This window comes from Hyla sarda, chromosome 4 (genome assembly GCF_029499605.1).
Source record: "Hyla sarda isolate aHylSar1 chromosome 4, aHylSar1.hap1, whole genome shotgun sequence".
Classification (NCBI taxonomy): Eukaryota; Metazoa; Chordata; class Amphibia; order Anura; family Hylidae; genus Hyla; species Hyla sarda.
The window spans coordinates 230842397-230859754 of record NC_079192.1 but is presented as its reverse complement, the minus strand read 5'-3'; the positions used below and the strand labels follow the sequence as shown (position 1 = coordinate 230859754).

The 17358-nt window shown below is 43.3% G+C and overlaps 2 protein-coding genes across 3 annotated transcripts in view; one reads left to right on the top strand and one right to left on the bottom strand.

Annotated features, from left to right (window-relative positions):
- CRELD2 (cysteine rich with EGF like domains 2) overlaps positions 1 to 773 on the bottom strand; it is a 33942-nt gene extending 33169 nt beyond the window's left edge. Inside the window, exon 1 of the mRNA XM_056573717.1 lies at positions 515 to 773. Coding sequence (XP_056429692.1) covers positions 515 to 637 — 123 coding nt within the window. The 5' untranslated portion in view covers positions 638 to 773. The remainder of the gene's footprint in view (positions 1 to 514) is intronic.
- A 120-nt stretch (positions 774 to 893) lies between these two features.
- On the top strand, positions 894 to 15923 carry ALG12 (ALG12 alpha-1,6-mannosyltransferase). Of its 2 annotated transcripts, none has more exons than XM_056573715.1 (9): positions 894 to 1249; positions 1428 to 1560; positions 5024 to 5197; positions 10046 to 10240; positions 12273 to 12376; positions 13028 to 13251; positions 13373 to 13542; positions 14135 to 14210; positions 15629 to 15923. In XM_056573715.1, exons 1-9 carry the CDS (start codon positions 1088 to 1090, stop codon positions 15852 to 15854), a joined length of 1464 nt encoding a protein of 487 aa, XP_056429690.1. In that variant the 5' UTR covers positions 894 to 1087; the 3' UTR covers positions 15855 to 15923. The 2 variants fall into 2 exon arrangements, with proteins under 2 accessions (XP_056429690.1, XP_056429691.1); XM_056573716.1 differs by lacking the exon at positions 15629 to 15923 and adding an exon at positions 14710 to 14791.
- Positions 15924 to 17358: the final 1435 nt, after the last annotated feature.

Sequence of the window (17358 nt, the reverse complement as noted above, 5' to 3'; positions counted from 1 at the left end):
GATCAATGACCATCTCCAAATCAATTACATATACCGCTCGATCCTGATCAATGACCATCTCCTGTCCGATCCTGATCAATGACCATCTCCCAATCAATGACATATACCGCTCGATCCTGATCTATGACCATCTCCTGCCCGATCCTGATCAATGACCATCCACTGCCCGATCCTGATCTATGACCATCTCCTGCCCGATCCTGATCTATGACCATCTCCAAATCAATTACATATACCGCTCGATCCTGATCAATGACCATCTCCTGCCCGATCCTGATCAATGACCATCTCCTGCCCGATCCTGATCTATGACCATCTCCCAATCAATGACATATACCGCTCGATCCTGATCTATGACCATCTCCTGCCCGATCCTGATCTATGACCATCCACTGCCCGATCCTGATCTATGACCATCTCCTGCCCGATCCTGATCTATGACCATCTCCTGCCCGATCCTGATCTATGACCATCTCCTGCCCGATTCTGATCTATGACCTGCTCCAGTCTTTACCTTGTGGAACCTGTCCACCAACTTTCTGCATGTGTCACACGGGTTCTTCTCTTCAGCTGAAGCAGAGCAGCAGAGCATCAGTAACCAGAGCAGCAAGTGTAACGACACCGCAGCTCTAAGCATAATGGGAGGACAGGGCAGGCAGCTCGCTCACGTATCCGGGCACATACACAGACAGGCTGAGCTCCGCTACAAGCGCCGGGCTCCACCACATCACGCTCATTCCAAGCGGCATCCTAGCCTCTCACTTCCGCGTCCCGCCCGCGGTCCCTGATTGGCTGGCACATCTAGTCAGTCAGGATGTGGACCTATCGCAGCTCGCCACGCTCGGGCCAATCGGCTCCCCACGCGTACTGAGGTGATGCTGCTAGTGTAGAGTGTGGAGTGTGGAGTTCGCCGACCCAGCATGCTGTGCGAGTCACTGGAGTTCACTACTACTAGAGACACATGCGTATAAGTACGGAGCCTCTTATGGACAGGGCTCGGTGCTGCCACTCTCCTCCATCAGGGGGCGCTATCACTTAAGGCAACTTCATCCAAAGGGCAGGCTAAGGGGCGTTCCCTGCCTCCAATATGGCGGCGAAGAAGGTCCCTAGGAGCCAGTACCCCCTGCTGCTCCTCCTGGTGTCAGTAGCGGCCGTGCACCTTCTCACCTGTCCGTACACCAAGGTGGAGGAGAGCTTCAACCTGCAGGCGGCCCATGACGTGCTGTACCACAGGCTGCAGCTGGAGCAGGTAACCGGCCGCCACTCCATAGGGCAGGCATAGGCAACCTTCGGCACTGCACATGTTTTGGACTACATCTCCCATGATGCTCTTACAGCCGAAATGCTGATAAAGCATCATGGGAGTTGTAGTCCAAAGGTTGCCTATGCCTGCCATAGGGTAACCCTGTTCTTGTGTCCCTCCGCAGTACGATCACCAGCAGTTCCCCGGGGTCGTCCCCAGGACGTTTCTCGGAGCCTTGTTCCTCGGTGCTGTGTCTGCCCCCGGTGTCTTCCTGCTGTCCCTGCTGGAGGTGCCCAAGTTCTACTCGCAACTCCTAGGTATGGATACCGGCATTCCTCCTGGTGATCGGGCACGGATCTGCTTGGCTCTCTTCAGATCACAATACATACAAGGGGTAGACATCTAGAAGCTGCAGACCAGTGTGCCTCCAGCTGTTGCAAAACTACAACTCCCAGCATGCCCGGACAGCCTTCGGCTGTCCGGGCATGCTGGGAGTTGTAGTTTTGCAACAGCTGGAGGCACACTGGTTGGGAGACCAGAGCTGAGGAGTCGGACGAAATTTTGGGTACCTGGAGTCGGCAATCAATACTCCAACTCCTACTAAATTTAGATTGGAATAAAAAAAGTTTAAATGTCCCAATTCACAAAAAGTTATAATTAATGACTTCTCTACTGTAATAATAAAGATTAATGCATGCAGTGCCTCACGTAACCGCAAAACGAACACGTTAAGTGACTGAAGAAGCATGCTTTTCATGTGCTTCACTATATGGCACGCAACGTACAATTAGGAGCGGCAATACTTATACTTTCCATAGTGTTGTGTTCTGCTGTTACAGGGAACCCATGGGTAACCTAGCCTCTCACTGATCATGTTTTTTGCAGGACTAGAGACACTTGTATAAGTGAAGGGAATGGAGGGTCAATAGTTAAAGACTGAAGCTGTAAACCCCCGGGATCCCCGCTGCGGCACCCCGCTATCATTACTGCACAGAGCGAGTTCACTCTGCAAGTAATGACGGGCGATACAGGGGCCGGAGCATCGTTACATCACGGCTCCGCCCCTCGTGATGTCACGGCCCACTCCCTCAATACAAGTCTGTGTGAGGGGGCGTGGTGGTCGTCACGCCCCCTGCCATAGACTTGCATTAACGGGTGGGCTGTGATGTCACAAGGGGCAGAGCCATGACATCACACTGCTCCATCCCCTGTATCCCGGTGGTCTCCAGCAGTGGGACCCGGCGATCTGACATCTTATCCCCTATCCTTTGGATAGGGGATAAGATGTCTAGGGGCGGAGTACCCCTTTAAACATGACTATGGGATTCTACTAGGGAAATCATGTTCTATAATAAATGCCCCTTCCTGGATCCTCCCACTGCCCTATCTTCAGCAGCAGATCAGCACACAAACTGTTCAATACAGTAGACTGTTGGCTTCCCAGCCAGTAGTCCTGTGGTAATGACATGTATGTTGCCTTTCTTTCCTTCAAGGAATGTATAAAATACATTCACATATTAATACAGAGGAGTCGGGGAGTCGGAAGTACAAAAAACTCCAGAGTCGGAGCATTTATCTACCGACTCCACAGCCCTGTGGGAGACCGCCCCACCACCACCACCACCACCACCACGTGTCATGCCAAGAAAAGTTTTAAAATAAAGTGGCATTTCCACATCTGGTGCCACCTCTCGCCTGGGTAAATGCGCACTAGATGGATTTACTGCAAACATAACCAACAAGAAATCCCCAATGAGGCTCAGTTATAAAAAAAATAACTTTTACTTAAACACCAGTCAAATGATGTACCAGAATCATATACACCAGTAAGGAGGGGAGGGAAAGGGGTACAGGTGAGTCCCTAACCTAACAACCCTACCAAGTTAACACCCTCCTAATCACTATGGGTAGGCGGTAAGGGGATAACAAAAATGGACATAAATGTACAGTGTAAGTGGCAAAACCTCTCTTGCCAACGCGTTTCAACCCCTGATTTAGAGGGGTCATCAGGGATAAGAGGAGACCACAATAGTATACAACAATACTTTCTAATTACAAATACAGCATGATAGTGAGCAGCGTGAACAATGATTACAAAGATGCACTCATAGAAATGAATTTAAAAAATTGATGATAATAGAACAGGTCCATAGGTGTCCATCAAAGGTTAGACTTAGTTTTAGGAGTCTGTCAGTCTAGGGTCAGTAGTCCGTCAAGCAGAGCAAGCAACATAAAATAATATAATCATGTCATATGTTAGTATGACTACATACAATTCGATAAACTCTCATGCTAAAATAGATTAATGTTTAGGATGATGTAACCACATAAAATGCATAGGGTCACAAAGCTGATATATTAGAATCCGTAGACAAGCATAGGATTTCAATAAGGTAATGCCAGATGGTAGGACAAACCCCTATTGATTAAATCTGTGGGGTAAGACCCTTTTGGTTGTGCAGAGAGAGCACCACAGACTCCTATAAACATAATACCTGAAGATATACAGGCAGTAAATGACAGGCATCAGGACCATGAAGATTCCGGTACCTGATAGTGGGGGTAGATACCCACATGAAATCCCGATAGACGGAGTGATCCAGCCTTTACCACGAGGACGCCGTTCAGTCACCCATTCAGCTGGTAATCTGCCCATGTAAAAGGCCCTTTAGTGGTCCTCTCTATGGATTGATATACCCTGTGTGCAGGTTTTTACAGCAAGGGGGAATGCAAGTTATGTACTGTAGTTTAGGGGGTTCAGAGGCCTTTAAAGTAAGTGAAAGTGCTGTGCTACCTTATCTACTATGGGGTCATTTATCATCGTTGCTTTAGTAAGCGATAGAGATGAGCGAACTTACAGTAAATTCGATTTGTCACAAACTTCTCGGCTCGGCAGTTTATGACTTTTCCTGCCTAAATGAGTTCAGCTTTCAGGTGCTCCGGTGGGCTGGAAAAGGTGGATACAGTCCTAGGAGAGAGTCTCGCGTACGGTAGTTTTGTACTCGAGGTCAGACCTGGAGTAGACTTGACACTTTTTGTAAGGGGTTTGCCACCTTTTTATTTTGCTTATGTGTGACTTTCGCACATCATAAATACGTGACCACTGCAAAGTGAAAACTGAAATTTGCTTAAGTAAGGCTTTGTAACTTTTTTCTTAGGCACACGTGGAGTTTTCTGTGCCCAGAGTAAGCATAATACCTTGATAAATGCCCCCTATGTGACTAAGTTTCACCAATATTAAGACTATTTAAACCGATTTTAAATTTCTTTAAAACTTGAGAATACGAACCTTCACGGGCATTTGATAGGTCAGACAGCACTGGTAGCTTTTACCTACCTCAGTTATTATAACCTTTCCTACCAACTAATAATCATATAACTTTATGAAGCCGGTTTGGCCACGAAGTATGAAGCATTAAAAAGGGGTTTTGTGCTAGAGTGAGTGTCTGGGGCTAAGTGCGAAATAGGCGTGGCCTCCCATAACGCCACATTTACTACAGTTCATACGAGAGAGTTTATACAAATTTTAGCTGAAATGTACAGAAGCATGGAGCTTGCATAGATGTCCCGTATGGACAGCTACAACCTGATATAATAGAGGCCTGCACCTTTTAATATATCAAGCAAATTGAAAAGACCATGCAAGTTTCCACCCACTTTGTACCCTATTAGTTCCTGATGAATAATTACACTTGAGTAATATGTCTGTAGCTGTCCACATCCTTTAAGAATCATAATTATTATTATTCTTTATACAGTTTACTGCATTTATCTCCACAGTACGAGGGTCTTTGGGTCTGACGGTGATTTTTGCGCTATGGCAGCTGCAGAAGGAAGTCCGGAAGCAGTTTGGATCTCATGTCGCTACGTATTTTTGCCTGATAACAGCCACTCAGTTCCACTTGATGTTTTATTGCACTCGCACCCTCCCTAATATATTTGCCCTCCCTATTGGTAAGTATTTGTGCGTTTTATAGTGGTTACAAAGCGTATTTTTAGTTTCTAGCATTCATTATTTGCTGTTTACATTTCCAAGGATACCAATGGAGAATTGAGGGTAGAGAAACAGCAAGCAGAAATGCTGTGGATGTTTAACAGTATATTACTATGTGGAAAATCCAGAGCATTTAAAGAAGCGAAAGAAGTGGATGAGATTTTAAAAAATCCCAGCCACATGCTGCCAAAAAAACAAACTGCTCTGTGGATTTCATATCCTCATTATGTCACTTTTGGTGTCAGAAATGCTGCAGATTTATTGTGGATGTAAGTAAAAATCTGCAATAAATTTACATTGATACATTAAATAGAGGCTGTTTTTGCATGTTATGGAGCAACATTTTGAACCTCAAAAAAAAACCAGTGTGAACAAGAAATATGGATTCACATATGGAGGAAAGATGGATGTTTCTTCACTTTGTATTAACTCTTGTGTTGGCTCAAAAAACTGCCCATGTTATTTCTGCCTTACAGAACAGTGTGTCTTTATAAAGAGCTTATTAAGGGTACGTTCCCACCTGGCGTATACACAGCATATTTCACGCTGCGCAAAATCTGCAGCAGCAGTGGGAAAAACGTTGCGTATCCCTCGCTCACCGTACATACAAGGCTTTCCAGCGGCAGCCCTATGTGTCCAGTGAGTTTTGGAGGCAGTGCCGTGTGCCGGCGTGACTGTGACATGCGGCTCCACCTCCAAAACTCAGTACACATGTAGGCTGCCGCCGGAAAGCCTTGAATGTATAGTGAGCGAGGGATACGCAACGTTTTTCCGCTGCTGCTGCAGATTTTGCACAGTGTGAAATATGCTGCATATGCGCCAGGTGGGAACGTACCCTAAAGCAAAACTAACAGCAGCATCTCCTAACCTGCCTGATGTGCAGAGGGGGCTGATCACAAAGGTCTTTTCAGTTTATCTGAACTTTGCACCATTGTGGAGCTATAGCTAAAAATAGAAATATGTACAGGGGCGGTGGGGGTGTTCCTTAGCCCCTTGGTCACACTGGTATGCCCACCCCAAAGCTAGTCCCTGAACAACACCTGCTTAAAAAATATTCCTAATTCTCCTCAGAAGCACATAGCCGGCCCCCAAGGCATCACTGCGCATGCGTTGTTTCCACACTACACCTGGAAGCGGTGAGCAGAGCTGCTTTAAAAGCACAAAGTGAGTAATGTCTGTTACATAGTTAGTATGGTTGAAAAAAGACATACGTCCATCAAGTCCAACCAGGGAATTGAAGTGAAGGGTGTAAGGGGATAAGGGATGTAGTTTTATAATTCTGCATAAGCATTAATGTTATTTTGTTCCAGGAATGTATCTAACCCTGTTTTAAAGCTATTAATTGTTCCTGCTGTGACCAGTTCCTGAGGTAGACTGTTCCATAAGTTCACAGTTCTTATGGTAAAGAAGGCGTGTCGCCCCTTGAGACTAAACCTATTCTTCTCCAGACAGAGGGAGTGCCCCCTCGTCCTTTGGGGGGGGGGGTTTAACCTGGAACAGTTTTTATCCATATTTTTTGTATGGGCCATTTATATACTTATATACGTTTATCATATCCCCCCTTAAACGTCTCTTCTCAAGACTAAACAATTGTAACTCCTTTAATCGCTCCTCATAGCTAAGATGTTCCATGCCCCATATTAGTTTAGTCGCACGTCTCTGCACCCTTTCCAGCTCCGCAGTGTCCCTTTTATGGACAGGCGACTAAAACTGAACAGCATATTCCAGGTGAGGCCGTACCAATGCTTCATAAAGGGGGAGTATTATGTCCGTGTCCCTTGAGTCCATGCCTCTTTTTATACATGACAATATCCTGCTGGCCTTGGAAGCAGCAGCCTGACATTGCATGCTATTCTGTAGTCTGTGATCTACAAGTACACCCAGGTTAAAGTCAAAGATGGCCATGATTCTTAAAGGGGTACTCTGCTGCTACTCATGTTATCCCTATCCAAAGCATAGGGGATAACATGTCTGATTGCAGTGGTCCAGCCGCTGGGGACTTCCGCGATCTTCACCCGACACCCATGTCATCCGCTCCGTGCCGGATGACTGTCGATCACAGCCACCACACCCCCTCCATTCGTGTCTATGGGAGGAGGCGTGACTGCTGTGTACTAGCTATCGTGCCCCCTCCCATAGACATGAATGGACGTCACGATCACGGAAGCCCCAGACCATAACGCTGCAGCGCCAGCACAGAGATTGCAGGAGGTCCCAGCAGCTAGGGCCCCTGCGATCAGTCATGTCATCCCCTATCCTTTGGATAGGGGATAACATGTCTGGGGGCGGAGTACCCCTTTAAGCCTCTTGTGGAAGCGGCGTGATTCTATGTGCTTCTGGGGAAAGTTATGAATATTTATTTAGGGGGTGTTATTTGGGGACATGTGTAACAGTGCAAGGGGTAAGGGAATGCCCCCAGTGCACCAAAGACACTAACTTACATATTTCTATTTTTAGCTATATCTCCACAATGAAGAGATGTACAGATAAGCCAAAAAGATATTTGTGATCACGTCACCTGCATTATTGGGCTGTACCAGTAGGTTAGTGCTGGAGATACTGCTGTCAGTTTCCCTTTAAGATCTCTGTTAGGGCGGGTACAAATCTAACATGCTTAACTCTATGAACATTTATTTTATTTTCAATTGGCATATAGGGATCCTAGATGTGACTGTAAAGTACGTGGTACATAATACAAATTTCCATCCATATATTTATAGAATATAAAATCCCTTCTGAACTATACTTGCCCCAGCATTTGTCATGGTATAAATGTATGGCATAATGATGCACAGTTATGTCAATAGTCAGTGTGAAAATACTGTACTATTATGAACCGTGACTAGTGGGGAGATTCTTTTTTACAGTAAAACATACATGTTTGTTTTAAAGGGGTATTCCAGAAATTATTATTTTTTTTATATCAACTGGCTCCAGAAAGTTACAGATTTGTAAATTACGTCTACTAAAAAAAATCTTAATCCTTTCAATAATTATCAGCTGCTGAAGTTGAGTTGTTCTTTTCTGTCTGGCAACAGTGCTCTCTGCTGACATCTCTGCTTGTCTCAGGAACTGCACAGAGTAGAAGAGGTTTGCTATGGGGATTTGCTTCTACTCTAGACAGTTCCCGAGACAGGTGTCATCAGAGAGCACTTAGTCCGAAAAGAACAACTCAACTTCAGCAGCTGATAAGTACTAAAAGGATTAAGATTTTTTTAATAGAAGTAATTTACAAATCTGTGTAACTTTCTGGAGTCTATCTATAAAAAATAAATAACAAAAAAATTATTTTCCTGGATAACCCAGTGTTTTTCAGTTTTTGCATTTTCATTTTTTCCTCATCCCATTCTAAAAATCATAACACTTTCAATTTTGCACATAAAATTCCATATGATGGCTTATTTGTTGCACCACCAATTCGACTTTGCAGTGACATTAGTCATTTTACCCAAAAATCCACAGCGAAACGGAAAACAAAATCATTGTGCGACAAAATTGAAGAAATAATGTCATTTTGTAATTTTTGGGGGCTGCAGTTTCTACGCAGTGCATTTTTCGGTAAAAATTACCTCATCTTTATTCTGTAGGTCCATACGGTTAAAATAATACCCTACTTATATAGGTTGGATATTGTCGTACTTCGGAAAAAATCATAACTGCATGCAGGAAAATTCTCATCTTCTAACCCCTATAACTTTATTTTTCCGCGTACGGGCCGGTATGAGGACTCTTTTTTTTTTTTTTTTTTTTTTTTTTGTGCCGTGTTCTGAAGTTTTTATCGGTACCATTTTTCTATTGATCGGACTTTTTGATTGCGTTTTATTCATTTTTTCATGATATAAAAAGTGACCAAAAATACACTATTTTGGACTTTGCAATTTTTTGCGTGCATGCCATTGACTGTGCAGTTCAATTAACAATATATTTTTATAATTCAGACATTTCCACACGCAGCGATACCACATATGTTTATTTTTATTTACACTGGTTTATTTTTTTTATGGGAAAAGGGGGGTGATTCAAACTTTTATTAGGGAAGGGGTTAAATGACCTTTGTTAACTTTTTTTTTTTTTTTTTTTTTTTTGCAGTATTATAGTTCCCATAGGGAGCTATAACACTGCACACACTGATCTTTTACCCTGATCCCTGCAAAGCCATAGCTTTGCATGGATCAGCGTTCTAGGGGCTCAATTGCTCAAACCTGTAGCTCAGGCTTGGAGCAATCAAATGCTGATCGGACGCGACGGAGCAAGGTAAGGGGACCTCCGCTCGCATCTTAGCTGATCGGGACATCGCGATTTTATCACTATGTCCCGATCAGCCCGACTGAGCTGCCAGGAAGCGTTTAATTTCATTTTTAGACGCGGCGATCAACGTTGATCGCCGCATCTAAAGGGTTAATAGCGCGCAGCACAACGATCGGTGCCGCATGCTATTAGCCCAGTGTCCCGGCTATGGTTAGCAGCCGGGACCGACCCGGTGTGATGCGGGGTCACAGCATGACCCTGTTTTAAACACCGGGACCGGGCGAGGGGCGTACAGGTACGCCCTTCGTCCTGAAGGAGTTAATTATTTTATTGAATCTGCATTGAGAATAAAAGTACCGTACAATAGAAGTGACAAGACTTTCCATTTTGGCGATACTCATCTAGCCATTACATATCGGCTGTTAAAGTTGCTCAGATCCTTACTCTTGCATGACAAGCACCATCGTCATCAATGCTGTTCATCTGAAATGCCAAGGAATGGAATGTTTTATAGCTTGTGTGTAAATCCGCTAATCCTTTTGCTTCTTCTCTTGTCTTAGTTCTGCTCGCTGTTACGTTCTGGATGAAGCAGAAGCCTGGTCCATTTATTTGGTTTTCAGCATTGGCCATTATAGTCTTCAGATCCGAGCTCTGTATATTGATGGGGCTTATGATGCTGTTATCTCTGCAGAAGGGAAGCATCACAGTTCTTACAACTCTTCTGCATGCAGTCCCGGCTGGAATTATATGGCTTAGTGAGTATTTGTATGTCATTTCTGAAGGGGCCGTAACACGTGAAAATGAGCATCAACAAGCTTTAGGTTTTCAGTCGTGTAAAACCCTTTTAAAAATATTTTGTAAAGAAGTTCTGTCATACAACACAGTACTATATAAACTCTGCTTGGCTTCTCTAAAGCCGTACACAACTTGTCACCTAAATTCCTACAGCCATGAGCAGTCGGTACAAGTAAACCGTTTAGATCAGTGGTCTCAAATAGAGATGAGCGAACTTACAGTAAATTCGATTCGTCACGAACTTCTCGGCTCGGCAGTTGACTTATCCTGCATAAATTAGTTCAGCTTTCAGGTGCTCCGGTGGGCTGGAAAAGGTGGATACAGTCCTAGGAAAGAGTCTCCTAGAACTGTATCCACCTTTTCCAGCCCACCGGAGCACCTGAAAGCTGAACTAATTTATGCAAGAAAAGTCAGCGACCGCCGAGCCGAGAACTTCGTGACAAATCGAATTTACTGTAAGTTTGCTCATCTCTAGTGGCAGCATAAGATACCAAAAAATTATGCCCTGGTTCCAATAGCGTTTTTACTTTTTTGCTACACTCCCCGATTCCCGAGATATATTTTACTATTTGGTTTAGGCTGGGTTCACACCACGTTTTTGCAATACAGTTCCCGTATACATTTTTAATTTGAAAACCGTACAGATCCGCATTGAAAACTGTATGCCAAAAGATGCATTTGGTTGTGTCTGTTTTGCATCCTGTAAGATGTCAGTTTTTTTCCCGTACCAAAAACCGTAGCCTAACACTGTTTTTGGTCCGGGTGAAAAACCGTATTGAAATTTTTTCTGTTTTTTTAACATGGGGCTCCTAATCACACCCCTGAGCTTAGTACTCACATCCTATTTTTTAATAAAGTTCCTATACATGTGATTGTTTAGGGTAAAGTACAGATAGTCAACCAAATACTGCACCTCCTATATCTTGGGAACCAGCAGTGTAAGGGTGCATTCACACCACATTTTTGCAATACAGTTCCCGTATAGGTTTTCAATTTGAAAACTCTATGCATTGACTCTCCATTGAAAACCGTATTCCAAACAATGCATCCAGTTGTGTCCATTTTGCATACTGTACAGTTATGTTTTTTTTTTTTTTCCCCGTACCCAAAACTGTAGTCTACCTTGGTTTTTGGTCCGGGTGAAAAACCGTATTGAAACGTATGTTTTTTTAAAAATTTAATTTAAATTTTTTAAACATCCAGTTTTCACCATACGGTTTTTGACTCTGCACAGTTTTTTTTCTTGGAATTTCAATCAAATAAGTGAAACTTTATTTATAATGGAGTGAAAAGTTAAAAACGTGCAGCCAGGGTGCATTCACACCACATTTTTGCAATACAGTTCCCGTATATGTTTTTCAATTTGAAAACCGTATGCCAAACGATGCATCCGGTTGTCAGTTTCCCATACCAAAAACCATAGCCTACCTCTGTTTTTGGTCCGGGTAAAAAAATAAAAAAAAATTTGAAACCGTATGTTTTTTTAAACATGGGAGTTAGTGGGAACTGTAGAGAACCATGTGTGTACGGTCCCATCCAGTTTGCACCATATGATTTTGACTTTGCACAGTTTTTTCTTGGAATTTCAATCAAACAAGTGAAACTTTATTCATAATGGAGTGAAGAGTTTAAAATGTATTTTTTTTTCTTTAAAATAAAACGATGTAACTGGACATAATTTTTCAAACCGTATACGGGTTAAAATGTTTACACACATTTAGAGGAATCCATTTTTCATCAAAAACCTGATACGGGAACTGTATTGCAAAAACGTGGTGTGAATGCAGCCTTACAAAGTAAAAACACTGTTGGAATCAGGGACACCAAAAGCTACAAATTGGTATAAAACCCCAATTTTCTTTTCAGACTGACATCAGGTCCTCTTTACTATAACATTCATTTCATATGTTAATACTAGTAGATATTTGTGTAATATTATGCAGTTTTACCTTCATTTATATGACTGTTTTTCTTCCTCATTGATAATGTTAGGTTTAACCGTTATGGTGGACTCCTATTTCTGGAACCGGCTTCTTTGGCCTGAAGGAGAAGTTCTTTGGTATAATACTATTCTGAATAAAAGTTCAAACTGGGGCGTATCCTTTCTAAAGAGTATAGGTCCTGTAGTAATGTAATGTTTGATCAGAATAAATGTCATCATTTGGATGCATCATTTTATTTTTAAAGTGGGTCTGTGATAGTTGGGACTAACATAAAAACTCTTACTCGCCCCTTAACTTCGTCTCTACTTAAAGGGGTACTCCCACCCTAGACATCTTATCCCCTATGCCAAGGATAGGGAATAAGATGTCTGATCGCTGGGGACCCCCACAATATTGCATGCGGCACCCACCTGTTTCTTGTCCGGAAGCGTCCCCTCAATGCAAGTCTATGGGAGGGGGGGCGTGACGGCTGTCACGCCCCCTCCCATAGACTTGCATTGAGGGGACGGGGCGTGATGTCACAGGGGGCGGAGTCCTGACGTCACGGACTTCCGTTCCCATGGTCGCGACCCAGACCCTCCAGCGCTTTTGGACGAGAAACAGGTGGGTGCCGCATGCAATATTGCGGGGGTCCCCAGTGGCGGGACCCCCACGGCCAGACATCTTATCCCCTATCCTTGGCATAGGGGATAAGATGTCTAGGGTGGGAGTACCCCTTTAACAGAAATCCCCTTGTATCACAGGTTTGAAATCCTCGCTTTGGTTTTTTTGCGGGAAGAAGCTTTTCCTTAACTGGCTCTTAAGACGTCACCATTCCTGTGGTATTTTTATTCAGCGGTGGTCCGGGCAATGGCATTTAGTGTTTTCTTTCTGCCATTTGGCCTCTTTGATAAAAGGATGTGCCTACTTATTGCTCCAGTTGTGGCTTTCATATTTCTGTACTCCTTCCTTCCTCACAAAGAACTTCGCTTTATCATTTACACGTTTCCTCTTTTAAACATAGTGGCGTCTAAAGGATGTTCATATATGTAAGTATAAAGGAAGTTTGCTAAATAGCCTTGTGTCTGCCTAACAGTATCTGTATTGGCTTTTTTTAAATAAACTGTTAATGTCTTTTACTTATTTACTTGCTTCCTTACACCTATGCAGAGTTCAGAATTATAATAAATCCTGGATATTCAAGTTTGGTACTTTCTTAGTCATTGCCCATCTTTTTGGAAACGCAGCATACTCTGCCACTTCTTTGTACGTGTCTCATTTCAACTATCCTGGAGGTACTGCAATGGATCAGCTTCACAGACTGGTGGACCCATCCACAGGTGCTGCTTTTATTTCTACCTCTCAAATTATTATTTTTTTTTTTGTGCGTCTGTAGATAGTTAGGTCAGGACTTGCAGTCTTAGGGTACGTTCACACGTGCAAATTTTTTAGCGGGTTTTCCGCTGCGTATTTGAAAGTGGGCGGGCTCTTCTCGGCTGTCCGCAGCAGATTTTTCGCGGCAGAATTTACGCTGCGGAAAATCCGCCACAGTCCCTACTGACTTCAATGGTGCTTGCGGCGGATTTTCTGCAGTGTACATTCCGCCGCGGAAAATCTGCTGCGGACAGCCGAGAAGAGCCCGCCCACTTTCAAATACGCAGCGGAAAACCCGCTAAAAAAATCAGCGCGTGTGAACGTACCCTTAGGGGTACGTTCACTTGTACAAGATCTTCTGCTTATTTTGTGCAGCTGACTTTGCTACCTATTCCTGTCAATGGGTAGCAAAATCAGCTGCAGAAAATATGCAGCAGATCCTGTGCGTGCGAACGTACCCTGATTATGAATGCTAAACTTCTGTCACATTACAGCTTTATGAAAGGGGCAATAACTACACTTTATCAGACTAAGCATTGAAATGTTTCCATTTTTCAGATGTGTCTATCCACATAGATGTGGCAGCTGCCCAGACAGGAGTGTCACGCTTTTTACAATCTCATTCACATTGGAGGTAGGATATTTGGGGATTCTATGCTTTCATCTGCTTTCTGGACCTTTTACTTTTGGGATATGAAGTATTCTTATTATTCCTTTATTAGCTTTCACAATAAAGGAGCATTGATATAAAGTAAATATATTTTTTTTTAATTGGAGAACAAATCCTTACTCTTTCCGTACAGAAATTGACACTGGCAGACTTGAAAATTCTGCATTTCTGGAGTGTATTGATTATCTTTTATTATCATCTCCACTAGCATGCTGCTTATTCAGTGTGCAAAATTCCATCTGATAATGACCTAATAGTATAATCAGTGGTCTTCAACCTGCAGACCTCCAGATGTTGCAAAACTACAACTCCCTGCATGCCCGGACAGCCAACGGCTGTCCGGGCATGCAGGGAGTTGTAGTTTTGCAACATCTGGAGGTCCGCAGGTTGAAGACCACTGGTATATATCAAAACCGCTTTCGAACCCCTCCATTCAAGGATAACTAGGGCTATGTTGTTTCAGCTCAGTGGGTAGCCAGGAGCTTTACAGCAAAAACCTGTAAATCTGGTAAAAATAAATATTGGAGTGAAAATCACAGAAGAATTGTGAGAAAACCGTCACACACAGGTACAGACACTATATTATGAACTACACTAACTTTACAGCCCCTGTAGCATAGTCAAATAAAAAAAAAAAAATCCTGGAATACCCCTTTAAATTTCACAATAAAGATGTACGTTTGTGTGGGAGATACTGTATGGGCTGGTCAGAGGCGATTGCATAAATCGGGGAAACACAGACAAGACCCAGCCAAGCATCCTGAGACTGCGGAGGATCCCAGTATGGATCTAATGTTAACACGTGACAAATTTTATTGCATAATTTACTAGCTATTAAAGTCAAGAAAATATTCTAAAGTGTGTTTCCCACAAAACTACAGCTCCCAGCATTCCGTGTTATAGTATTGCTATCTAAGGACTGAATTGTTCTACAGTTGTAGAACACACCAGATAATTTATGCAGTGTTTAGAGATGAGCGAACTTACAGTAAATTCGATTCGTCACGAACTTCTCGGCTCGGCAGTTGATGACTTATCCTGCGTAAGTTAGTTCAGCCTTCAGGTGCTCCGGTGGGCTGGAAAAGGTGGATACAGTCCTAGGAAAGTCTGCTAGGACTGTATCCACCTTTTCCAGCCCACCGGAGCACCTGAAAGCTGAACTAATTTATGCAGGAAGTGTCATCAACTGCCGAGCCGAGAAGTTCGTGACAAATCGAATTTACTGTAAGTTCGCTCATCTCTAGCAGGGTTAAGTAAATGAGAAAGTAGAGCTAGATCATAAGGACAGGTATCACCTGACTACTGACCAATGATAGCTGTAGTTATGTGTTCAGTCCTAGCAGTCAGTAAGTGATTTAACAATGGCTGCTATTTCTTTACAGGTATGATAAAAGAGAAGACCTTTTGCCAGAAGAAAAAGCAATGGCTTCCTACACTCATATTATTATGGAATATGAGACTTCTAATTTGCTACACTACAAGAATACTCACAAAATATTGACAGAAATATCTGGATTTGATGGCTTTGGATTCAATGCTACTTTTCCACCACTTTATCTCAGATTCTTAACAAAATTAATAGTTTTACAGAGAACTCACTTTACATAGTTTAGGACTTCAGTAGGTTTCTCCAGAACTTTTGTTTGTAGCGCAAGTCTAATTCTCTCTCCCCCCCCCCCCCCCCCCCAAAAAAAACTCCACCTTAATGTTCGCAAAATATGACACCTATGCCAGGTCACTCTAGTGATCATTCAGAGGCCCATCCCATGGATGCACATCTTTGAACATTTATGGTTTCTAAATGTCAGAAATGTAAAGTGTTTAACCCTTTCCACTTTCAAATCTAATGGGTTTTCCAGCTGTTGCAAAATTACAACTCACACCGCGAACAGCTGTAATTTTGCAACAGTTAAGATAGAGACACACACTTGTCTGCAAACTAGTTTCATTCATCTGAATGGGGATGCAGCAAGAACATGAATGGGGCAGTCTCCAATTTCTTAAATATAAGATGGAAAATGATTTAAATTTTCCAAGTCCATACATAATTGATGTTTCGGTCCTACCAGGACCATCCTCAGAATTTACAGGACTGGTGCGGAGGAGAGTATAGAAGAAAATGGGTAAGGGCCATGCAAGTGGTGTAGCGAGTTGCGTGACCAAAGCCACGGAGGCAGCCAGATTGCCTCCGGTCACGCAACTCACTACAACGCTTGCACGGCCCTTACCCATTTTCTTCTATACTCTCCTCCGCACCAGTCCTGTAAATTCTGAGGATGGTCCTGGTAGGACCGAAACATCAATTATGTATGGACTGTGAAAATTTAAATCATTTTCCATCTTATATTTGAGTGCCAAGTTTTTCCTTAGATTTAAGAGGATTGGGATTCCTACTTGTGCATTGACTAAAAGGGAGTGCCATATCTTTTGCACATTGTGAAGTCTCCAATTTCTGTGACAAATTTGCCCCATATAAACATACCTTCTGTGCAGTTATTGTCCATATTTTATGTAAATAAAAAAAAAAAAAAAAAATTATGATAGGACCTACCACTAACTCCCATTCACTTTCAGCTATATCTAGAAGGAGAAATAGAAGACTTCTGGCTTAGGTTAAAAAAAAAAAGTAGTGTATGAAATACAAAAGGATGAAATTATCACTGGTGGTGACCCGATCGCCCGGAAAATGATCGGAGCTGTCAGACAGCTCCAACCATCCTAAAGGATAGGAGCGAGGTGGCAGTGTTGCCACCCCTTCCCATCCCCTGCCATTGGTCGATCAGACTGACGACCATTGGCAGTTGGGGGCGGGTAAAAGTTCATTTCCCCCGCTCTGCCCGCTGATTGAAGGGGGCATGGCCGGCTTACCTGGACCAGCGGAGGCAGCATCCTGGAGCAGCGGCGGCAACACCAGGAGTGCGGCGTTGAGAAGGCTGCAGTGAAGAGAATTGATTATCTGTGTGTCCTTCTAAAAGCTGCAAAACTACAACTCCCAGCATGTCCACACAGCCAAAGGCTGTCTGGGCATGCTGGGAGTTGTAGTTTTGCAACATCTGGAGGGTGACAGTTTGGAGACCACTGTGTAGTAGTCTCTAAACTGTGGTCCTCCAGA

Coding starts and splice junctions, on each gene's coding strand:
- ALG12 (XM_056573715.1), top strand. CDS start 1,088: ATGGCGGCGAAGAAGGTCCCTAGGAGCCAGTACCCCCTGCTGCTCCTC. Junction 1,561..5,023: donor GTTCTACTCGCAACTCCTAG/GTATGGATACCG, acceptor TTATCTCCACAG/TACGAGGGTCTTTGGGTCTG. Junction 5,198..10,045: donor TATATTTGCCCTCCCTATTG/GTAAGTATTTGT, acceptor CTCTTGTCTTAG/TTCTGCTCGCTGTTACGTTC.